Source organism: Octopus bimaculoides, chromosome 14, assembly GCF_046866305.1.
Source record: "Octopus bimaculoides isolate indiv1 chromosome 14, ASM4686630v1, whole genome shotgun sequence".
Classification (NCBI taxonomy): Eukaryota; Metazoa; Mollusca; class Cephalopoda; order Octopoda; family Octopodidae; genus Octopus; species Octopus bimaculoides.
The window spans coordinates 44,272,668-44,298,173 of NC_142941.1; the positions used below are offsets into that span (position 1 = coordinate 44,272,668).

General features: G+C 34.9%; 3 protein-coding genes across 5 annotated transcripts; all 3 read right to left on the reverse strand.

Moving 5' to 3' along the window:
• Positions 1-3,675: 3,675 nt before the first annotated feature.
• Positions 3,676-8,885, reverse strand: LOC106868238 (uncharacterized). Its single transcript, XM_014913405.3, has 2 exons — positions 8,138-8,885; positions 3,676-4,000 (listed from the first exon to the last, which is right to left on the reverse strand). Exons 1-2 carry the CDS (start codon positions 8,826-8,828, stop codon positions 3,702-3,704), a joined length of 990 nt encoding a protein of 329 aa, XP_014768891.1. The 5' UTR covers positions 8,829-8,885; the 3' UTR covers positions 3,676-3,701.
• Positions 8,886-14,414: 5,529 nt separating this feature from the next.
• Positions 14,415-19,381, reverse strand: LOC106868237 (uncharacterized). Its single transcript, XM_014913403.3, has 2 exons — positions 17,364-19,381; positions 14,415-14,724 (listed from the first exon to the last, which is right to left on the reverse strand). Exons 1-2 carry the CDS (start codon positions 18,052-18,054, stop codon positions 14,429-14,431), a joined length of 987 nt encoding a protein of 328 aa, XP_014768889.1. The 5' UTR covers positions 18,055-19,381; the 3' UTR covers positions 14,415-14,428.
• Positions 19,382-20,497: 1,116 nt separating this feature from the next.
• Positions 20,498-25,174, reverse strand: LOC106868236 (uncharacterized). Of its 3 annotated transcripts, none has more exons than XR_008265556.2 (3): positions 23,488-25,000; positions 22,108-22,182; positions 20,498-20,817 (listed from the first exon to the last, which is right to left on the reverse strand). XR_008265556.2 is itself a non-coding variant. In XM_014913402.3 (2 exons), the coding sequence occupies exons 1-2, from the start codon at positions 24,176-24,178 to the stop codon at positions 20,522-20,524; spliced, it is 987 nt and encodes a 328-aa protein (XP_014768888.2). In that variant the 5' UTR covers positions 24,179-25,174; the 3' UTR covers positions 20,498-20,521. The 3 variants fall into 3 exon arrangements, 1 of the variants encoding a protein (XP_014768888.2); XR_016244329.1 differs by having other exon boundaries at positions 22,108-22,247; positions 23,488-24,942; XM_014913402.3 differs by lacking the exon at positions 22,108-22,182 and having other exon boundaries at positions 23,488-25,174.
• Between the last annotated feature and the right edge of the window lie 332 nt (positions 25,175-25,506).

The window sequence follows — 25,506 nt, forward strand, 5'->3', positions numbered from 1 at the left end:
ATTATCTGAAACAGAATACCCGCATATCGATTAATCCTAAAAAATTGAATTATATATATATATATATATTTATTTAATTGTTGTTGAAGATTTGATACATAGGTGAGAATAATTAGCTATTAGAATATAAATAAATTTTGTTTTCTTGGTTCAATCCCCATGCCTAGTTGCAAGAAAACAAAATAAAATATAAAACATAATCACTGTAGTCTAACCACAAAAACTAACTTCACAGAGTTGAAACACATTCAGATATGACTTTCTCTACATATTGATTCATAACCTAAATTATATTGGTTCTCTAGTAATTAAAATTGAGCAGTCAACCTTGTAACATTGTATTAACTTTATTTTTTGGTAAATTACAATTTCAGATTTAAAAAAGACAAAAAATCATACATGGGATTCAAAGTCCAATTTATCAGTTACAGTGTAAATATATTAATATTTACTCTTGTAATTGCTTGGGTGATGCTTATTTCTTGTTTTGTAGTCTTAGTTTTTGACATGCCAGGGAATCATGACTTGTGGCAATTTGTTTTACTTGAGAAGACATGTCAGACTAAGTAAATTCACAGCCACCCATATGTACAGGCATGTCTTTTATTTTCATACCCCCACCCAGTCTTTCTCCCAGCTGAGAGGTCTTTGTCTTCCAGGGGCTAGCACTATGTAAAATGCACTCGTGATGGTGCCACATAAAATGCACTTGTACTGGCACTATATACAATGTACTCATGCTGATGCCACATAAAATGCATTCATGCTGGTACTACATAAATGCACCCATGCTTATGGCACACTTTCCGAAATTTTGCAAAATGTTTTCTTTTTTTTTTTTCTTGAAATCATTGTTTAAAATATAGACAGTCCAAATTTTTGGCTTAAATACCAGCAATAGATCATTAAATGTGTTTTTTTGGGAGAAAGATATTGGAAAACATTAATGTCAGAGTGACAAACAAACAAGGACAGAATGAGGTGGTTGTGAGAAGTACTAAAGATAACAGTTAAATACCCCCTTAAATCACACAAACTTTCTTTTTTTTCCTGCATATTCATATGAATTCCCATGTGCAGAACACAAATTCACAAAAATTTTCTGAAAATTCTAAAAAATGAAACAAGTTATGAGGTGTTATATTCATAAAGTAGAATTCCTCCATGAATTATACCAAGACACTGTTCCACACTAAGACAATATATATTTTAAATACACATGCATGTAAATGTATGTTCTCTGTCAATTTTGATGGTGAATTTTCCAGCTGTTTGATTAGTTGATCTGTCTGCTGATTGAATTATAGATGTAAGTAGCTGAGTATTCCACAGACATATGTAATTTTAGTGGAATCCTTAGGCAAAATCAGTCTGGCACAGTGTATGATGAAACTATGCTTTTGAATAACAAATAGCATTTATCTAACAGATAGCAGTTGGGTTGTCAGATAAATTTGTTCATTTCTTTCCAATGTTACTTGAATTAACATAAAAAGTATTTTTAATATAGTGTTTTATATATATATATTGGGTCATCCCATAAATAATACATTTTTTAAAATTGCATGAACTAAAAATCGGAAGGGGGCGGGATAAACTACCTGCATCAACTTGCTATAAAAGCAGGTAGTAATTTTACCTTGTGCTCAATCTTAGTGCAGTACCTTGAGCAGGTATCTTTTGTTATAGCATTTGGCTCACCCATACCTCATGAATAAGGGTGTGGCTGTAGCTTCAAGAGATTTCATTCTACAAACAACAACTTTATATGTATAAACCATACACATATATATCTCACTCTACCCTTTTTCCATCCCCCCTTCTTCCCTTTATATACATGTGTGAGTGTGTGCATATATATATATATAATTCCCTCCTATCTGTCAAAAGCACAAGCACTTCCACATATGCATACACACAATGAGAACTTTCACCTACCAAATTCAAATGCAAAGCTTTGGTTGCCCCATATATATATATATATATATATATATATATATATATATATATAATCATAAATATACAGGGATTAGCATTGAGTTGCTTCTCCAACATACTGAAAATTTAGAAATAGCAGTCAAAGAACTACTGATTCTAAACTACAAATTTTTCTCTAAACGGATGGCGATATTTATGGCACACATAGAACAAAAACCGATTTTACCGATAAAGGTTTTTTCATACTGAACTACTTGGCAAAATTGTTAATTATTAATTCTATTATTAATTGACGATTCCCTGCCCTTATTCTTGTATATATATATATATAGGTATGTTGGTGCAAGCAAAAAAAAAACAGAACTCAGAATATGAGTATATGTATATTTTTATTGATATTTAGCAGAAGTAACAGAGTGACTCAAGGTCCAAGAGTTTACTGCACAAAACACTCGGACTTTGAATCACTGTTACTTCGATTAAATAATAATAATAATAATAATAATATACACGCACACAAGTGAGAGAACTAAAGAAAGTAGCAATCAGTACACATAGTTGGAGTTTTCTCTACATGAGAAACAGGTGGGGCCTTTCAGCCATAGAAAATCGTCTGCTTCAAAGAAATTTGCCTGACCCTTGCAAACCTGGAAACGTGAACGTTAAAATGTTACTGCTGCTGATGATGATGACGACGTGTTTCTATTCATTTTTTTTTTAAATCCAAAAATTTGGAGGGGGTTAGTGAAATAACTTGTAAACGGATGATTTGTAACAACATAAAATGTTCTTCCATACAGCTACGATGGGAGGATTAAATTTAGATGTGAACACTTTAAAATAAGAATTCTTATATCAACATAAAATCAGAGACAATCTCAAGTACGCTTATCTGAAAAGCATTAAATGCGCCCTCGTATCTGCAGGAGTTAATACACTTCACGTAGATAAGATAGATAAATGTAGGGGAGACAACTGCGTCAGGGCAATACAGAATAATGATAACAGTAAAAGTAACGCTGGTTGGTCTTCACGATCGAATTTCTGTACAACGATGTTGTTTCACCGAATCCATACTAAAAGATTTTCCAGATCCTGAAATAAACGCTGAAATTCAATATTTGTCATCTAATGATATAAGTGGTAGAGACTATTTCAACTTTTCAGAATATTTTAGTCCAATGACACACAGCTGTCTCTATGACTAGAATTCACTGATTAAGTGTCCCAGTTTGCCTAATTGAACACCATACTGCATACTCAAATATTCAGTGATGAATTTTTTAAACGAGTCAATGTAATAGTCTGGACATGTGCCATTCTCTATAGTGTTTAGTCTATTTTTGTCTCTGTTGTTTTTCCTCGTCCCACATCAGCCTTTATTGAGTTGACCAATTATCGCAGACCTTTCAACTAGGATAATTTTTTTTGTTTTATATTTTATCATTCTTGATGTGAAATCGTGTGTTGAAACAGATATTGTTATACTTGGGGATAGACATATTTTGCCAATTATCGGTAAATAAGGATACATACTACTGAAGGACAAAATGGAATAAGCAGAACAAGAGGAAACATGGGGGATAGAGAGTTGCTGAAGGTCACAGGAAACTAAAATAATAATAATAAAGCTGAACTGAAGACCAAATATAAAGTGCATGTGATTAATTGGCAAAATATGACCATCCCCAAATATAACAACAGTTTAATAAAAATTATGATAGAAAAACAGCAGAATTAGTTACAAAAATATAGGATCAATTTTATTCAACTTTATACAAATGTTTGATACAATAAATAAGGGCAGCAAATTTATCATTATTCCTGAAGTGAGATCTCCACGTAAATTCTGTTAAATAAGAGTTAAATAAGGCTTTATTATTACTTGAATGTTTACGTTGCAATTGTTTCTTAACTCTTGGCCACATCCTGTCGATATTTTTAGTGTGGATTTCTGGATCGTTTGGATTTTCATAGTCTATATATTCATGAGTGTATATGCCATGTTCAATCTGGTCAATTTGAAGATATTCAGCCCATATATCTGATACAATATGAGTGCCTACAATGAAAATAATGACATTTTATACAGAAATGAAAACTCACATCTACGGAATAATAGATGAAATGAAAATAGTTACAACGGAAAAGCAAAAGCAAATCATACACCACGAATATATTGCTGTATCTTAGTGACAACACCTGTTATTAAAACATTAATCATCGCCTATAGAAGCAGTAGCTCATCTTGAAAGAAGGCATCTCTAAGTGTCGAGTATAGTGTCAACAAGCATATGCAAGTATTACATCATTTTATACAGTTGCTTCACTTTTGGGAGTAAAAATTGGTCAGCATAGTTGTTGTTGAGAAAGTTTGCAACATACGCAACAGGTAATGTCAGTTATCATTTTTTAAAGGGGATTTTCAAATTTGTCTTTCACTATTCATTTTTTACTGACAAACTTTACTTCCTCCAAAACAATTGTCAACACCATCTAAGAAATATATTTCTATCTTTGTTTGCTACACTATGACAGAAAACACAGATATCTACCGTAAATACTCGAGTATAATCCGCACTTTTTTCTCAAAATTTAATGGTCAAAATTTCTAGTGTGTACTATACACGAGGTTAAAAATGAAAAATATTTTCTAAGCAAAATTTTCTAAATGATAAAATATGTAAAGGCAATTTACTTAATATTTATTTTTCACTAACGTTATTCCTGTTATTTCTTTATTTTCTGCAAACAAAGTGCACAAAAAAGCTACACGTTTGCATTATGTTATATAAACAATAATAATAAAGAACGTTACTGTATATACGTTTACAAACTAAGGACGTTATATAGACCTCCTTGACTCAAGTTAGAGAAGGGGTGCGTATTATACACAAGGTTTAGGTTTTTCAGAGGTACAGCCCCCTAAAAATCCCCTGCATATTATACTCAAGGGCGGACTATACTCGAGGATTTACGGTATTTATTTTCCTTCTTCTCGGTTTGTTGATTCAACATTACAATTTTACAATCCTGCTAAGAATGTTAGAGTTAGATACTTAGATACTTAAATGAAGATTAATACCTAATGAAATATACTGCCTTTTCTTATGTTCTATTGTTTAGTGGGTCGAGTGAACGATCACTTTTATATAATGTTAAGCTTAATACTTACCCCTTGCAATAGATCCTAATGAGACAACTAGTTCTAGAGCCACAGTTAAGATAATCCATTTACAAGCTGGGCCAAGCTGATAAGAAAATAACCTGTTTGTGTTGGTGCCATTACACAGAATGACTAACTTTGGCATGGTGTACAAAACATGCTGCCTGGTTTAAACCATTTTCGAAACTTTGGATACCTTTTAAAAAATTGGCTTTGTTACCAGCAATCCTTTCTCTTATTGCCCTATCAGTCAGTATATATTCCAACATTCTGTTCATAGCTTGTAGATCTCTCCAACTAGCATGGGATTTGGAGGCAACCCAGTGAAACTACAGAAGTAATTACTAAAGCATGTCAGAATTTGAAAAGCAATATCTGGTTTCTTTCTCCATTTCACTCAACAAGTTTTTCTTTTAAACATTATAAAACATGCAAGAATCTATCAGTTCGATAAAGTTGCATCAACTTTCTCTCCATTACTAAATACTAACATAATAATTTAAATAAAGTGAATAGTTAAAACTAATGTTCTTTTGCTCACAGACTTTCACAACTTCGAGGAAAAGTTTTACTTCATTCCCATAGCAAAGGTCCTGTAGATTTAATTTATATACATTGCCCTACTTCAAACTGCAATTTAAAGTGAGACAACTTTGTAGTAGTGAATATATTTGATCAATATAAATATGTAGCTGCATGTATGTTTGTTTGTGAAGGGACATTGTTATAAGTGCTTGGTTCATAATAATAAGACTGCAGGTTCAAATCCTGGAGCAGGCATCGCATTGTGTCCTCAAACATTACCCACTGTTTCAGTCTTTTCTTTTCGTCACCCTTTCAAAGCCTAGCCAGGCTCATGGGTCCGGTTTCCCGGTTTCAATGGCGTATGTGTTCCCCCCCCCCCCAGCTAGACGGGACGCCAGTCCATCACAGCGTTACTCAAGAAACAGGAAGAAAGAGTGAGAGAGAGTTGGGGCGAAAGAGTACAACAGGGGTTGCCACCACACCCCAGCCGGAGCCTCATGGAGCTTTTTAGGTGTTTTTGCTCAACAAACACACATGACGCCCGGTCTGGGAATCGAAACCGCAAGTCCGCTGCCCTAACCACTGGGCCATTGCGCCTCCACATTGTTTCAGTTTACTTAACTGTAAATGAGTACCAGCCCCATGGTGGTGCAGCTCTGTCTCCCACTACCATCACATCCAGGGCTGCCACAGTGTCAAAAGTGAGAGGGCCAAAAAAGTCTATGTCCACTTGCAACTACATGAATTCCTAAAAGCAAAAGCTTGATACATGTTACCAGGCCATATTCACTCACAAGTGACAGTTGACTCAGCAATTTCGAAGTATGGGGACTTACATGCTGGACTTAAAGTTTCTGTGTAAACAATAGAATAGTTGCACTTCTTCAGCTACTGTAAGTCTGATGCCCGCCTCTTTCTCTCTTATCTTTATTGTAGCTATTCCACAGCTTGGATTTGCAACAATGTCACATTAATCAATCATTTTTTCAGCATCTGAGTGGTTTGTGATATTGCTTGCAACAATAATTTCTGCTGTTGAATGAAATTTGTTGAGATCCTCTCAAAAATTGTGATAAATGGTTTGTAAAATAATACTAATGATCTTTCGATAAGTATTTTAAGTGGCCAACAAAAGTTTAAGTTGGCTTCCTGTCAACAAACAATATATTTGACATTTAGTTCTTCAATTATATACTACCACTAAACTATGAAATCAGTACTTTCAATTTCAAGACTTAGGCTCATAAATTTTAAGATGAATGAATCACTAAATTTGTGCGAAAAATAAGGTAATGTGTATATAGTTTATGACACACATATATCTATGTGAATGTGTGTGTACTGATACATATACAATCTTTTCTAATGTGAAGGTGGTGAGCTGGCAGAAACGTTAGCACACCAGGCTGAATGCTTAGCGGTATTTCATCTGTCTTTATGTTCTGAGTTCAAATTCCACTGAGGGCGACTTCACCGTTCATCCTATTGGGGGGGGGGGGTCAATAAATTAAGTACCAGTTGCGTACTGGGACCGATGTAATAGACACGCCCCCTCCCCCAAAATTTCGGGCCGCGTGCCTAGAGTAGAAAAGAATATTTTCAAATGTGATCTCATTTGAAATAGCTAATTTGTATTATAACCGTAGTCTTTGAAAGATATCAAAATATTTGTAACACTGATTTAGTGCTTTCAGAAAATGATTCACAATTACCATTTTCTTCTCTATATGATAATTTATGTACTTATACCGAAAGATGACCACATTATGTTTCAATAATTTTCTAATTAAAAATCTCTTTTCGTTATTCTTTTACCTCGAAATGTATATTCGATAGTTTGGACGGCGATCTCACAGTATAATTTACAGTTTTTATTTTCTAAAACATAGGCCTTCTTTTCTAGAAAAAGTCATAAAAAGATATGCATTACAAAGAAAGTTAAGAGGACCTAAACTCAGAGGCGGAGCATCAAACTGTAGTTATGTCTAATATCGTTTTGATTACTGTTCGACAATTTCTGGTATATGTGCAATTTATGTCTCACGAATCTAGTAGTCCTACTGTAAGTAAAGATAGTGACAGAAGCCAGCAAAAATGAAAACTACTAAAGTACTGATAAAAAATCAGGAAGGAATAAAAATTGAAGTGGTACGTTATACGCCAAGATCGCCATTTTGATTTGTATCCGTGTTGACTTAATTGTTGAAATGTCAATTTGGTAAATTTTACTCAGTGTTGTGGAGCGTCTATCAACTGAAACTAAGTGTGTTTTTACTTTGAAATTTGAAGTTAAAACTCTGTTGATGATGTTATTCCACAAGTGCTTGTTGTTTCATATAGATACAAGGCCGTTATTATTCATTGACAGAGCGGCGAAAACAAAACAAAACAAAACAAAAACGATAGGGAGTAACGTAGGAAGGGAACTGGCGAAACGGTATTTTAAGCATAAACTAAGATCTGAAGACAATGTAGATCAAAGAAAACCATAGATATTATTAATCATACCTGGTAAAATCCATCGGATAATTGCAGCTTCGAAAGCTTCTTTATTTTCATGTTCAATAGGTACAAGGAAACATTTGTCAGTGCCACGTTCGATTCCACCGAAAACACAAAATCCTTTTATATGTTTTTCATTAGGCTTAGATCTCGAAAATGTAGTTACATCTATTTCAACGACTTTTGGTTCACCTGTCTGCAAATCGAAGCCGCCAATTTCAGGTGGGTCATCTAATTCTTTGGGATGGTCTTCTAGAAACCGTTCTAGTAGTTCTCGGATGAGCCGGAACAGATCAATAGTTGACTTCGGACAGACGTTTGTTTCATGGGTCATTTCGGTATGTAGATAATCTCTTGACCACATATACATAAGCCATATGAATGTTGTCAGCGAGAGATGACTATTCTCAAAAAAAGACCCCTTCCGGATCGATCGAACGAAGTTATGTTTTCGACATCTCCATCGTTTTCCATCGATACCTTTCTTGTAGCCGACGATTGTACATGGTTTGTCACAAATGAGACACTTAAAGGAATTGCTTATGAGCTTATATTTCGCCAACCATGAAATTGCTATATCATTCGTGGAAGTCTGTTGAAAGAGATCAGAAAATGTCCAAGACTCTTGCCTAATTTTTTCGTCATCAACGATGTCAGTGCATAACAGTTTATAGCTTAGTCGTTTACCGCGTGACATCCTATTTTACAAGTGAAATAACAAAAATATTACAAATACAAGCATAATACGAAACTATGGCTTAAAGAAAATATCAGTTTCGTATGAATTAATTTTCATTATCACAAGTCATTCAATGCGACAACAAAACAAAAAAAGTTTTCATTCATTCTAAGTTTGAAATCTGATTAGATATTCTTTCACAATCTAGACTGAAAATAGTTCATATTAACTTCTTCAGAAATACAGAACTTAAGTAATTTTCTTGAAACTTTCTTAATTCATTTTCTCTTTTTGTATGAAAGTATCTATCTTTCGTCGTAATTTAAGTATTTTTAATTCAAAGGTTTACTCTGGCAAATTAAAATGAAAATTGATATTTTAATGTGTATCCTTAATCAGCACATCATAATCATCACCATTTTAACGTCTGCTTTTCAATATTTGCATAGGTCACTCAGGGTTTACTGAGGCAGATTTTCTATAACTAGATGCGGCGGACGTCGGACTTAGGAAGCACCAAGTTGAAATTTCGGTCAATATAAAGATCTCCACCCGGGAACAAAAAAAATTAAAAAATAATAATAATAAACCAGCCTAGTGAGTGTTAACAAGTATGTAGAAAACGAATATGAAAAAAAAAATGCGCGCCGCTGACGACCGTGGGGAGGTGACTTTCGGAAAATTCGCAAGATCCCTTTTTTCCGTCATAACTTTAGGTAAAATGGATATATATTGATTTTTATTTTTTTACGGTATTCCACGTTTTTTTGGTTACAATTCTAAAAAAAAAAAAAAATTTTTAAACGCATTTTAAAAATTTCAATTCCCCCTACCCTCTCTTCATTTTTCACTTTTTCCGGATTTTTTTTTTTTTTTTACGAAATACGTAGAAAAATACCAAGATTAGGATTCTGAAAAAATTAAATTTAAATTTGTGTTTATTTTTTCCATATTCTTAATCTCCGTATTTTCCCACGTAGATTGATGGGGAAAAAAATTCGAAAAAAGTTTTTTTTTTAAGTTTTTCAAAAGATCCACTTTAAATTTCACATGAATTACTTTGTCATATTACTATGGGAAATTACTCTGAAAGAAATCTTTGCAGAAAGGTAAGTAGATTGATTACATTATGTTATCGCAGTTTTGTGAGATTTGGCTGTTATTTCTAGCATGTGGATAGCCTTTCAGAATTGTTATCTTTGTATTTTCCTACGTATTTCGGAAAAAGTGAAAAATGAAGAGGGGGAGTTGAAATTTTGAAAATGCGATTTTTGATTTTTTTTTTTTTTTTTTTCAGAATCGGATCCTCCATAACCAAAAACGTAGGATTCCGTAAATAAAATCAATTTATATCCATTTTACCGGAAGTTATGACGGAAAAATGGGATCTTGTGAATTTTCCGAAAGTCCCCTCTCCACCCCCAGGGTCTACAGCGCGCATTTTTTTTTTTTTTTCATATTCGTTTTCTACATACCTGTTAACACCTATCAGGCTGGTTTATTATTATCATTTTTTATTTTTTTTGTTCTCGGGTGAATATCTTTATATTGACCGAAATTTCTCAAATTTCTCCGTTTTGACGGAGATTTTTCCATGTTTGCCTAGGTCACTCAGGGTTTATTGAAGCAGATTTTCTATAATCAGATGCAGCGGACGTAGGACTTAGGGAGCACCAACAAGTTGAAATTTCTCCGTTTTAACGGGGATTTTTCAGATTTTTTTCCTGATGCCCATGGAAATGCTCTAGACTATGTTTTTAGCAAAAAAAATAAATTTGCGAAAAAGGATGTCGTTTTGTTTTATACCCGTACCCATTGACCGATTTTGGTCGATGATTTTTGGCAGGTACTTCACACTTTAAAACTATAGAAGCCTTTTCGGTAAAAAAAAAAAAAAGATTATAGGAGTGAGATTATAGAATACGGTAGATAGAAGAGATGGTTGGAAGATATGAAGGTTTGGAATAAATAGACAGCAGTGGTAAGTTATATTATCCCACTATTTTAGAGAGTATTTTAACAAGGTGGTACAGGTATTGCATTTCACCTGTTGACATGGTCCTCTGTCATCTACTACGGCTGTAGCATCTTAAGATTGTTCTTCATCTCATTCCAGGCCATTTTTTGGTTTTTTCCTCACACAGGTACTATTTCTTTTGAGTAGTCAGCTCATACTCATGTAGATATCACTCTTTCTAGCATGCTACATCTGATACGGAGGCGCAATGGCCCATTGGTTATGGCAGCGGACTCGCAGTCATAAGATCGCGGTTTCGATTCCCAGGCTGGGCGTTGTGAGTGTTTATTGAGCGAAAACACCTAAAGCTCCACGGGGCTCCGGAAGGGGATGGTGGCGAACCCTGCTGTACTCTTCCACCACAACTTTCTCTCACTCTTACTTCCTGTTTCTGTTGTGCCTATATTTCAAAGGGTCAGCCTTGTCACACTGTGTCACGCTGAATATTCCCGAGAACTACGTTAAGGGTACATGTGTCTGTGGAATGCTCAGCCACTTGCACGTTAATTTCACAAGCAGGCTGTTCCGTTAATCGGATCAACTGGAACCCTCGGCGTCGTAAGCGACGGAGTGCCAACAACATCTGATACAGATATATGCACACACACACACACACGTGTGTACTGATTGTGACTTCTCTAGCTTTTCATAGTCTGTTTCTATCATTTGACCCTGTCAAACCTACATACATTCACTATAGAAACAACAATTACAGCCACTACAAGAATTTTGAAATTTCATTTCATTGGTCAATTTTGTTTAACATTTTAATTTTCATTAGAAGATGAAATAATCTGACATAGTCAGTTCAATGCTTTCCATTAGTGAAAATTAGCCAATCAGTTTCACTCCTCAAAATCTAAGCAAACTCTCATTGGGAAGTCTATCACTTGCTGTTTAAAACACCTAACCCACAAATTTAATCAGTGAGATACTAGTGGCCTTAGAAGCTAGGAAACCAGCCTATATTATTTTACTATTCACAAACACTCCCACAATCATTGCCATGATTGTTGCACAAACTTTCTATTTCTTGCTCACTTTATTCTCAGTGAAATTACACAATAAAAATTCACACACATATTCTCATTTGAAAAATACTCAGTAACTTTCACAAGTAGATAGACAGTGTTATTTTCCTTTCTTTTCACCTCATACAACACTTTATCAATTTTCTATTACATCAAGGTAAAACGAAGAGCTGTATGTCTTGAAACTTCCCGATCCACTTTTACCGTTGGTTCTTGGGCAGAATCAGCAGTTTCCATAAATTCAACATTGCATCTATCCAGGTTATCATGAATTTGTGAAATGTATGCTTCGCATTTAGTTCCTCTGATAGAATAAAAATTTGTTGGGATTCAAATAGCTGTATAACTGGTTTTCTCAAAGTACATCTAATCAAAATATTTTGAAAAATAAAATCCTATCAGATAAGTTTGTGCTCTGTCACCAGTCATTTATTCTTTGATGAAAATGAACCTTCATGTGAAAATTGTAAAAGTGAATGATCAACCAACCTGTTAAAGAGGGTAGTAAAGCATCCTCCAACTCACAACCTAAAATCTTACAGAAAAAGGACAGCTTGAGCAATGTGGTCTTGGTGCACTGTCTTGGAAAAAGTGAGAAGCTATGTAGCCACTTGACCCCATAGAGATACCTTACGTAAACCCATTTTTACCCCTGGGAAGAAGTGATTCACATCAGTGTGACCTCTATCCTTTGCACTGTCCAGCATGGGTGGTCCTACTTGTGATCTGCCAGTATAGCTCTGAGGGTCACTGATGGACACAAGCTACCACATTTCTACAAGGGCTAGACCCTGAGGTAAATTAGTCTGCTGTAGATTTGGAATAAATCCCTCAAAAATACAGAATGATCATGACTGGAATGCCTTTGATCATGTTTGTATGATGAAGACAGACATGGAATTAAACTTTCTTTAATCTTTATGAAATGAAATATATTTATAAATTCCTTACAACAGCATATAGAGAAGATATGACAATGCTTTTGATGGATTGACAATTTCCCTAAAGAGATTACTGAGGGAAGTTTCATGTTGTAATAATGAACAGACATGGTCAGTAATTTATTCAGTTCAAATATTTTCTTCACCAGACCACGTATCTCACCAGTTAGAAGAATACTGCTCTTGAATCTGCTTGTTTCTAGCTGTTTAGAGTGGCCTCTGTTCAAGAATTTGCCTTATTCACCACAGTAGGCCAGCAAGTTAGCAAGGATGTTATATTAGGTAAAAGGCATTTTGGCACAGCTGTTTTGGCATCACCGATTCATTTCCCAACAGACGTTTTAATGTTTCATTTCCTTTCTCTTTGTGAGCATCAAATTATGAATGTGTAATGTCTTTCTCTCTCACTCTATCGGTAAGTGCATATTTCTACATGTGTGCATGTTTTTCCCCAACAAGTGAAATGTCCAGTCAGCCATGCCAATCATCAGCATCTAGTCTCATTCCAATTTTAGGCACCCAGGCAGAATTTGATTCAGAACACAGCCAGCTGGAACAAATACCATAAAGCACCCAATCTGTCAATCCAACAACCTGGATTGACACTTCTTTCTTTTATCAATGTTGAAAGATAAAGCTGACCCTGCTGGGATTTGATCTCAGAACTCAAAGAATCACAACATATACTGCAAGACAGTTTGTCAGATATTCTAATGACCCTGCCTATGTCTAGATTTTTTACATTCAATATTTGGAATTTGCTTTTGAAATGAAAAGAAAACAATTCTCAACCAAAACAGCAAACAAATGTTACAAACCCTGCCCAAGATGGAGCAACTCCTGCCTCAAAGACAGCACTACTTCTTCCTTATTTTGTCCGCCTTTATAATGTCTATCTTTAACATAATTCACAACAAATTATGTTCAGATTTAAGATACTTAAGCAATTTTATCTTGTACTTGTTTCAGTCATGCTGGAGCACTACCTTGAAAGGTTTTAGTCAAATAGATCACCACCTATACTTATCTTATTGGTCTCTTTTGCCAAACTGCTGACTTACAGGGATGTAAACAAACCAACACCAATTGTTAACCAGTGGAAAGGGGCCAACCATAGATATATATATATATTCGAAACGCTGGAGTTAAAACAGGGGTAGCTGATGAAGGAAAATGTTCTCTATGTGGCTTGTGTGTTTTCTGTACTCTGGTTATTATTATTCTCTTGTCTACGTTTTGTTTGCAATGTCCTGTACCCAGATATGCACCTATATATACAGGTAGACGTAGGTATGCACATACCTGTACGTATATATGCATATACTCATTTATTATTTGTTATATATATATATATATATATATATATATGGGGAGCTATCATATAGTTTTCATCAACCACATTCATTAATAAAGCATTTGTAAGCCTGGAGCTATGGTAGATGAGACTTACGCAAAGTGCCACACAGTGGGATTGAACCAAAAGCCATGTGGTTGCAATGTAACCTTCATAACCACACAGCTATGGCTGTGCCTGTAATTATTTTGGTCAATTTTTCTTAAGCACATGTTTAACAAAAATTATGATGTGAAAATTGCACAATTGGCTACAAAAATATAAAAGCAAATATATTAGACTTTATACAAATGTTTGATACAGTAAATTAGGGCAGCGAATTTATCATTATTCTTAAAGTGAGATCTCCACATAAATTCTGTTAAATGAGAATAAAATAAAGCTTTGTTATTAATTGAATGTCTTCGTCGCAGCTGTTGCCTGAATCTGAGCCACATTTTGTTGATATTTTGAATGTGGATTTCTGGATCATTTGGGTTTTCATAGTCTATATATTCATGAGTATATATGCCTTGTTCAAACTGTTCAATTTGAAGATATTCAGCCCATATATCTGATACGATATGAGTGCCTGTAATGAAAGTAATGAAGAGTTATTTATAAAAGATTTATACATTTTCCAAAGTTAAAAATCAAGTGAAACAGAGATTTAACATAGCAAAACTAAATCACAGACTTCACTCACCAAAAATATATTGCTGCATCAGAGTAATTTCAAAACTAAAATAATATAGTTACCACCTATATGTTAAGTAGTCTGTCTTGAAAGAAGGTATATCCAAGTGTGAATGACTACAAAGTCACATACTGTATTATATTATATTAGTGAACCTGCCTTTATTCTTTACTGGTAATTTTCACTCACTCCCTCCACGATCAATGGCAATAGCACCTTATTAATTTAAGTGTATGTTTCTTTATTGTGGTATAGCAGTGAACAGAAATGTTAAACCATTTCTTCTTCAAAGTTAATTTACAGATTCTGCATTAAGATCTTACAATCCTGTTTTATGTGTTAGATTTTCCATGTTTAACATATTTAACCCCAAGAAGCTCAATTACTTCATGTAATACACTGCCTTTTGTCATACGCTTCACTGTTTAATGAGTCTAAATTGACATGTACGACATTATGTAAAAGAAAAAAAAAAAAGATGAACTGGCTGTCCAAGCATACAGGCATGTCTTCTATATACCCTCACTTTCAAGTGAACCTAATCATGCAGGCTCTTGGGTGCTGGTGCTACATAAAAGCACCTGTGTTGGTGTCACATAATAGTGCCTGTGTTGGTGCCATGCAAAAGCGCCCATGCTGGTATCCTGTAAAAGAACACATGCCAGTGTTATGTAAAAGCATCCAGCACACTTTGAAAAGTGGTTGATGTTAGGAAGGGCATCCAGCTGTAGAAACCACGCCAAATCAGACTGGACAACAGACATTAAATGATGATGACACATGGTTACAAATCAAAATTCAAAATTGTCTTAAATTTCATTGGGCTAAGCTTGTCATTCGGTAGATTAGTACTTCTCAAACTATCTGATGTGGCATACTGGCAGTTTTTTTTGGTATTTTTCAATGTGCCAGGGACCGGTAATATTAATTTATACCAGAAACAATATATATAATGAATATAATAAAAAGTTGACAATTTTTTAAAATCTTATTTTGTAAACAAATAATACAATATTACATAAGCATGTTATAATGTTTCTTTCTTTTCAATACTATCAGGTTACAATTGATTAGCTATCATTCCTTATCAACTGTAGTATTGCCATTTAATTAATTCTCAATCTCTAGAGCATTGGTTCTTTACCATCTTTTACTTATGGAGCCCTGTGATTACTATTTTACTCTGGGAGACCCCCAATAGCCATTCAATGTTTAAAAACTAGTTTTATAGATTCTGCTTTCAAAATTCCTATTTTGCTTTTCCCCCAAAAAAAGTTTTTGCTGTTTCTTGCAATAAATGCATCTAAAACAAAATTTTTTTCATGGATCCTTAATATACTACACTGGGTTCCCATTTTACTATTTTGCTTGCATGGACCCCCAAAAATCTTATATGGCCCTCCAGAGCTTATATGGACCACAGCTCTAGAGCCCTAGTGCTGATAGAGCTTACGTTTATATATTAGTTTATTAAAAGATACAGGTGTCAAAGCTATTTACAAAACCTAATACTTTTATATTCATACTGATTTTTTTGTTACAGTCTTCTGACAGGTTTTGCATTATAAGATGTGGGGATCAACGTTGCAAGGCCAGGTTGACACAATCAATCATTTTATTAACAACCAGATGTTGCAACTAAAGTCAGCTGTTGAGAGATTTCTGATCATAACAGAAACACAAAAATTAAACCGAATTCGTTTTTGTTTCGAATTAGATAAAAACCATGAATGGGAAACTGTTGTAAAATAGGTCCAGATCGTCAAATAAAACGATAGCTACATCCAACAAAGCTAAAGTGGTCCAATTACTGACCAGGGGTTATAAGTAAGTATCGGTGAAGCTGTTTTTTTTATTTTTTAATAGACTGTTTAATGACCTAAAAATAAACAATTTAAGGAGGTAAATCAATTACATCGACCCCTCCCACCCCCAGTATCCAACCGCCACTTATTTTATCAACCCCAAAAGGACGAAAGACTAAGTCGACATTGGCGGCATTTAAACACAGAACATAGAGGGCAGGCGACATACTGTTAAGCATTTTGCCCGGCGTGCTAACGATTCAGTTAGTTCGAGGCACACTTGTGTAGGTATGCCTATTAATAAATGAATAAATAAAATATGGAGAAGTTTCAGATAATTTTCTTTTCACATATCGAACTTATTTCCTCAAAACTATTTTTTATCCCTAAATCTTATCAACATAAGCATACTTTTTCCCCACGGGAAACATATGTATGTCGAATTACATTTAAAATTATGCATTTTATGAAGAAACAAAGTTGGATGAAAGGAGAGGTACTATTCAAGGAGAATTATCCGAAACACCTCCAAAAATGTTTCTAAATTATATTAATACAATTGTGGTATACATCTTCAAAAATCCAATACTAAATTTAATTTTAAAAGATGCATTTTTCAAAACATTAAAAAGGAAACAAAATCGGAAGGAGTTGCACCAAACTGTGCAGTTACACCTAATTTGGAAAACCGCACAAATCGAAGAAAATCGTAGATTTTATTACTCATACCTGGTAAAATCCATCGGATAATTGCAGCTTCGAATGCGTCTTTATTTTCATGCTCAAGGGGTACAAGGAAACATTTGTCAGTGCCACGTTCAATTCCACCAAAAACACGAAATCCTTTCAAATGCCTTTTATTAGATTTAGATCTGGAAAATGTAGTTATATCTATTTCAACGACTTTTGGTTCACCTGTCTGTAAATCTAAGCCGCCTATTTCAGGTGAGTCATTTAATTCAGTGGGGTGGTCTTCCAGAAATCGTTCTAGTAGTTCCCGGATGAGCCTAAACAGGTCAATACTTGATGTTGTACAGATATCTGTTTCAAAGGTGATTTCATTATGTAGATAATTTCTTGACCACATATACATAAACCATAGAAACGTTGTCAACGAGAGATGACTATTTTCAAAAAACGATCCTTTGCGTACCGATCGAACGAAGTTATGCTTTCGACAGCTCCATCGTTTTCCATCGCCACCACTGTTGCGAGTGACAAATGAACAAGGGTTACTACAAGTGGGACACAGAAAAGAATTGCTTATAAGCTTGTATTTCGCTAACCACATCATTGCTGTATCTTTCGTGGAAGTCTGTTGAAAAAGATCAGAAAATGTCCAAGTCTCTTGCGTAATTTCTTCATCCTCAATGATATCTGTACTTATCATTTTCCGGCTAGGTTGTTTAGCGCGAGACATTATGATACAAACCAAACAACGAAAAGAATAAGGAAATTTCACTACATGCGAAATCAAATGCTTAAAGGGAATGTCAGTTTCGTATCAACTATTTTGTATGACAAATGAGTTAATTGCTCTCAGACACACAAAATAATTAATATAAAATTCTTCTTTAGAAATATAGGACTTAATTCTAAAAGTAACTTACTTAAAGCATTGCCTTTTCGTTATAGAAAGGAAAGAAGCAGTTTAATCTTTTTTTTTTCTGTTTTTAATGCTGGTAAACTTAGATTTTTAAATGACAGCCTCGGTGTGAAATGTAAACAAATATGTTGCATTTCAGATCCGAAATAGGTGGAGTCTTGATTAAAGCACAACGTTGTTGCTTCACTTTTGTCAATAATTTTCTCGCATTTTTTATATGGTGCTCTATCGCCTCGCCGAATTATGTTTTCAGTATGAAAAATCATGCAAAAAAAAACAAAAAAAAAATTCACAATATTTTGGTGAATTTTTCAGCGGAAATTTTTAATAAATGATTGCAAACCTCATGGGGGAAGATAACTGACAAGTAATGTATCTTTCTTTTATTTATTTTCTTTTTGGCAAGACTTCCTTTTGTACCCCACCCTCAAAACATCCCTTTATTATTATTTTTTTTTTTTCTTCTACATAAACCCCCGTTTTCGGCTACGGAGAATACGAATCTGCAAAAGAAATGGGCAAAAATCGGCATTTTGAAATTACCCACACCCCAATTTCTTCATTTTTAACTTTTTTCAGGAATTTTTTTCTTTATTTATTTATTTATTTTTTCAAAATATGCGGAAAATTACGGAGATTATGGTTCTGAAAAGCATTTCCAAAAATTTTTGTAAAATTTTTTTTCAGAATTTTGTTTTTTCAAAAGATTCTGAAAAAAATTTCCAAAAATTTTTGTAGTTAGGGTTAGGGAAAAAAAGTGAAAAATGAAGAAATTGGGGGCGGATGGGGGCCGAAATTTCAAAATGACGATTTCTGGCAATTTACCGAAATCTCCGTATCCGAAAACGGGGGGTTTTTTGGAGAATAAAAAAATGGGGAGAAAATGGGGAGAGACGCGAGAAGTCTTTCCTTCTTTTTTACCCACACAGCGGAAATTACACCACCCAACAAAATTTCAACTTTCTACATTTTTCGTGCTCTCGTTTTTTTTTCTCCTTCAAGAAACAGTGATAACTCTTCCAGAACTACCGCATCCAAAACATCTGGTACTACCTAAATACAGGTGTTACGTGCACAACATTTTAAATATACGTTATGTGGACGTGTAATGACACCCTAACCCTAAAACTACCCCCCCCCCTTCATATCGTTACGTAGATTCAGCAGTACCTCTGTATTTAAGTAGTGCCAAATATCCTCCTTTTACATTTTTCAAATTGTTTTCCGGCTTGTTTATTTATTCATTTTTGTATGTTTGAAAAGGTGGGGAGTATGATTCGAAAAACAAAGTTGGTGATCTTTCGCACCTAAGAAAGCACTTTCAGAAATTGCAAAAGTTATGAATGATTCAAGGTCTCTGCGAAACAGGAGATAAACTACAGCAACTCCTTTCATTTTGTGTATGTGTGTGCATGGTACCAATTGTAAAAGCTTCTTTGTGACTGAGTATACAAATTATAAAAGTATCTTGTATGTGTGTGTGTCAGCATGCATGCTCAGTGTCTTTCCTGGCTTCTTAAGTATGACTATATGATTTCAAGACTCTATTTACAGTACTATTCCACCACATTTTCAGCTTGGGTTGGACTGGAACCTTGCACCACCCACAGGCTTCGTCTGTAGCCTGCAACAGATTGTTATCTAATAACTTCCAGATTTTTTGTGCTGAAAGTCTCTACCTTGTCTTCCTTTCTGACATAAGCATCAGCTAGAATCTTTCAGAATCTAGCTGGAGGCTCTTTTATCTTCCATGTCATCTTTCTCCAAATTGTACCCTGTCTCTGAGTCTATCAAACTCATACTCTAAAGTAACTAATCACTACTCTATGCCAGTGCTTTCTTCACTAGGGAAACACTTAGCCTTTACAAGCATCTACCTGTCTTGTTTGCCTAACATTTAGATGATAAGGTGGCTGGTCAACTTCTTGAATTTCTGTTGTAAATGGTTGTGTCATTTGCACCATATAACTTGACTTTTGATCACAAAACTATAAGCCATCATAATATTGTTTCATTATTTTAAATATTTTTTATATAATAAGCTAGACAACAATTGAGGTTATTGAAAAATTCATATTTAGGTAACTTATATTGTTAGAAACAATGCCAAATATTTAGCATAACTCAGCAGATGTAAATTTCAGGGTATTCCATTATTCAGGTGAGAACACCTCTGTACACAATGTGTTTTGTAACATGACTGAACACTGGCTTAACAGTTGGACAAAAATTATGAGAGAAAAAGAACTAAATTAAGTACAAAAATATAAAATCAAATTTATTAGACTTTATACAAATGTTTGATACAATAAATGAGAGCAGCAAATTTATCATTATTCTTAAAATGAGATCTCCACATAAATTCTGTTAAATATGAGTGAAATAAAGCTTTATTATTTATCGAATGTTTACGTTGCAATTGTTGTTTAACTCTCTGCCACATCCCGTCAATAGTTTTGGTGTGGATTTCTGGATCATTTGGGTTTTCATAGTCTATATATTCATGAGTGTATATGCCTTGTTCGATCTGGTCAATTTGAAGATATTCAGCCCATATATCTGATATAATATGAGTGCCTGTAATGAAGATAACATTTTATACAGAAATGAAGATGTATTTGTAGAACTAAAATGAGGTGTTTCATTAATACATTTTCCAAAGGACAAAATGAACAAAAAGTTCTAATCAACAAGCAAAACCAAATGACAGTCTTTGCTCCCCAAAATTATATTGCTGTATCTTAATGACTGAGTGGCTATGTGGTAAGTAGCTTGCTTACCAACCACATGGTTCCGGGTTCAGTTCCACTGTGTGGCACCTTGGGCAAATGTCTTCTACTATAGCCTTGGGCCGACCAAAGCCTTGTGAGTGGATTTGGTAGACGGAAACTGAAAGAAGCCTGTCGTATATATGTATATATATATATATATATGTGTGTGTGTGTTTGTGTTTGTCCTCCTAGCATTGCTTGACAACCGATGCTGGTGTGTTTATGTCCCCGTCACTTAGCGGTTCGGCAAAAAGAAACCGATAGAATAAGTACTAGGCTTACAAAGAATAAGTCCTGGGGTCGATTTGCTCGACTAAAGGCGGTGTTCCAGCATGGCCGCAGTCAACTGACTGAAACAAGTAAAAGAGTAATCTATTATTATTGTCCGTCAGACACAATTTCTCTTACCCCCAATCACTCTGTTTTCATTATACTCTCGCTCCATTCCCCCACTCATTCTAGTTCTGTCATTGCTTTGTTTTTTTACTTCAACCACATCAGCTCACATGAACATATGTCTAAGAGTAGTGAGGACTCTTTTTTTTTTTCTCACACTGTACCAGGCAACTCCACTCATGCTGGTGCTACAACAAAATGCACACCCAGTATATTCCAAAATGTGGTTGGTGAACAAGCAGAGAAAATATAGATTCAGGGGGATACTTTAGTCTTATATTGTCTAGGACATTATAAGACTAAGGGGTGCTCTGATAAAAATGCACCCAGTACACTAAAGTTGTTTGTGGTAGGAAGGGAGCACATTCAGCTGTAGAAAGAAACCAAGCCAAAAATGTATCATACATGGTAACTCCAACCAAGCTATGAGGGCAGTAATTTCCAATAATAAAAAAAAACTGACTACGATCATGACAACTTCTCCAACCCATATCAGCATGTAAAGTGAACATAAATGATGATGATCATGCGTATGAAGATGATAATAAGCAACAATCCATCTTGAAGAAAACACAACTAAGCAGAGGATGAATACATTGTGAACATAATAAAACAATTTTTTTTAAAGAGAATGACACCATAAATGCTCTATAAGTGTAAGTGAATGTACCAATATATTTTACAGACAAAATTCACTTACCTCTTCAGAACACAAGTCAACATCAGAGCAGTGTACATAAATAAATGTTTTCTTATTTCTTCTTCAGAGTTGATTCTGCATTAGGATTTTAAAATCTCGTTAGGTGTGTTAGAGTTACTTCCTCTTCGGTACTCAACTACCTTATAAATGAAATTTGGTGTATTACTCATATTGCTGAAGCGTCTAATTAACTCTCAAGTGTTTTCAGTTGAAATTAGAAGTGTGTGTTTTTAAGTAGATATTTATATTAACATCCTGTCTATGACATGTTTACACATGTATTTGTTGTTTCATTGCAATAGATATAACATACGAACAAATTCACTCGTGATTTCTATCCTAACTATATCAATAAATTACGCGCTTCTTTAGAAGCACACCTCTCCGAGTAAATGACACCTAATTTCTAATAAAAAAGTTATGGAAATGGGAAATATATTCAATCGCAGACGATATTGTCTGGCTCATTGTATCATCAATATCTGACTGGTAAAACTAAGTTCAAACATGTTTGTTTATATTCGCGAGTAACCGTTTTCCGTATTTTATTTTTTAGTATAAAATATTTAAAAAATAGATGAGTCTTCCTAATTTTTTGCATGCTTCATTTATTTTGGATATATTTCCCATTTTCGTTACTTTTTTTTAACAAGTAAGCGTCATTTTCTTGGAGAGGTGCGCTTTTAAAGAAGCCCCATAAATTATTAGTGCGATAGGAAAAAAAGAAAAAACAAATTAGCCAAGGATTGTGACCTTTGAATATAAGGCTCTGCTATCCTCGCAAATTTTATTTTTATTGTAGTTGTTCATTGATACAAGGCTGTAAATATTATTAAACTATTCATTAAGGTGGCGAGCCGGAAGAATCGTTAGCACGCCGGGCGAAATGCTTAGCGGTATTTCGCCTGCCGCTACGTTCTGAGTTCTAATTCCACCGAGGTCGATTTTGCCGTTCATCCTTTCAAGGTCGATAACATAAGTACCACCTGAACACTGGATCAATGTAATCGACTCGTCCCACCTCCCCCAAGCTGCCCTTGTGGCAAAAATTTGAAATAATTATTAAACTATTCATTTTAAGTGTTGTTAAATATCAACCGTTGTTTAGTCCTAGGTCGCTGGCCGTCAAAAGAAATTGTAGAAGCAGCGGTTTGACAAGAGCTCCCTTTATCCAAGAATCGCCAACAGGAGGAACGAAAGAAAAGTAAAGGCAAAGCTGAATTTTAGAAATAGTATATCGAAACGAAGACCGCACAAACCAAAGGAAGGCGAAGGTAAAAAATACGCACACCCGGTGGTTAAGGATAGGGTTACGCCGAAAATGGGCGGTGTGCGTATTCTTAACCTGCGCTTCAAAGGAAACTGTTGATTTTATCATACCTGGTAAAATCCATCGGATAATTGCAGCTTCGAAAGCTTCTTTATTTTCATGCTCAATAGGTACCAAGAAACATCTGTCAGTGCCACGTTCAATTCCACCAAAAACACAGAATCCTTTCAAATGTTTCTTGTTCGGTTTACATCTGCGAAATGTGGTTACATCAATTTCAACAACTCTTGGTTCACCTGTCTGTAAATCGAAGCCGCCAATTTCAGGTGGGTCATCTAATTCTGTGGGATGGTCTTCCAGAAACCGCTCTAGTAGTTCTCGGATGAGCCGAAATAGATCAATAGTTGACTTTGTACAAACATTCGTCTCATGAGTAATTTCATTATGTAGATAATCTCTTGACCACATATACATAAGCCATAAGAATGTTGCCAGCGAGAGATGACTATTCTCAAAAAAAGACCCTTTGCGGATCGATCGGACGAAGTTATGTTTTCGACATCTCCATCGTTTTCCATCGATAATATCTTTCTGGTTTACAAATGTACATGGGCTGTTACAAATGAGACACATAAAAGAATTGCTTATGAGCTTATATTTTGCTAACCATGTAACTACTATATCATTTGTGGAAGTTTGTTGAAAAAGATCAGAAAATGTCCAAGACTCTTGCCTAATGTTTTCGTCGTCAACGATGTCAGTACATATCATTTTTCGACTTGGTCGTTTACCGCGTGACATGGCAAAGAACGTAAACAATAATATTGGCTTTATACGAAACTAATTCTATGAAGAAATTAATAGTTTCGTATAAATTGTTTTACATTATGAAAAAAGTTCGGGCACTACTTTGATACAGAGGTCCCGATGCATCTACGTAACGATATGTTTTTACAGTGCACACTCGTTTGGGCGTTAGGATTAGAGTTAGGTTTATGGCAGTATACTTAATATTTTGAAGTTATAAGCTTCGCTGTGTAATATAATCAAACGTTTATGCATCTCCGTGGCATGCAAAATATTGGAATTGCTCTGACTATTTGTAGATTTATCGAGAACAAGTGACTTCGTTTTATGCTCACAGAGAAATTTATAGTTTATAGGCAGAGGCATGGTTGTGTGGTGAGAAATTTGCTTCCTAACCACATGGTTCTGGGTTCAATCCCACTGCGTGGCATCTTGGGCAAGTGTCTTCTACTAGAGCCTCGGGTCAGCCAAAGCCCTGTGAGTGGATTTGGTAGACGAAAAGTGAAAAAAGTTCATCGTATATGTGTGTGTGTGTGTCTGTCTGTGTTTGTCCCCTCGCCTCGCTTGACAACCGATGCTAGTGTGTTGATGACCTCCGTAACTTAGCGTTTCGGCAAAGAGACAGACAGAATAAGTACTAGGCATATAAAGATAAGTCTGAATAGTGGAAAAATCGTTAGTCCGACAAAATGTTCCTGTTTCTCGGACAAGCGATTGTGTATTAAACATTTTAAAAATTATAACTATTTATATCAAGCACGTGGTCTCTCGAAATAATATTGTCATGCGTTGATTGGCAGTTTCATATTTCCAAACAGAACTAGCTATTACAACAACCGAATATTTCGTTGCCCATAGATACATATAAACATTTCACAACGAGGCTTACAATTGAAACGTTCGCAGCACACTTACCTCAAAAAGAATTTAGATTAACCTGTTTACACTGTGAGGTGCACCATTACCGCAGGGCGCGACTTTTCCTTTTCCGGGATATGTGACCCACCCACCCCTCCCCATCACTCTTCCACCACCGTCTTCCGCTGCTTTGCTCTCAGTCCCACTTTTTCTTTTCTTTTATATTGATCCTTTTTAAGCGTATATTAGTAAATAAAATATTTTACATAGAGGAAAAAAATTTACTTTTATGTGGCAAGTAGCTTGCTTACCAACCACATGGTTCTGGTTTCAATCCCACTGCGAGGCATCTTAGGCAAGTGTCTTCTACTATAGCTTCGGGGCGACCAAAGCCTTGTGAGTGGATTTGGTAGACGGAAACTGAAAGAAGCCCGTCGTATATATGTATATATATGTATAAGTAT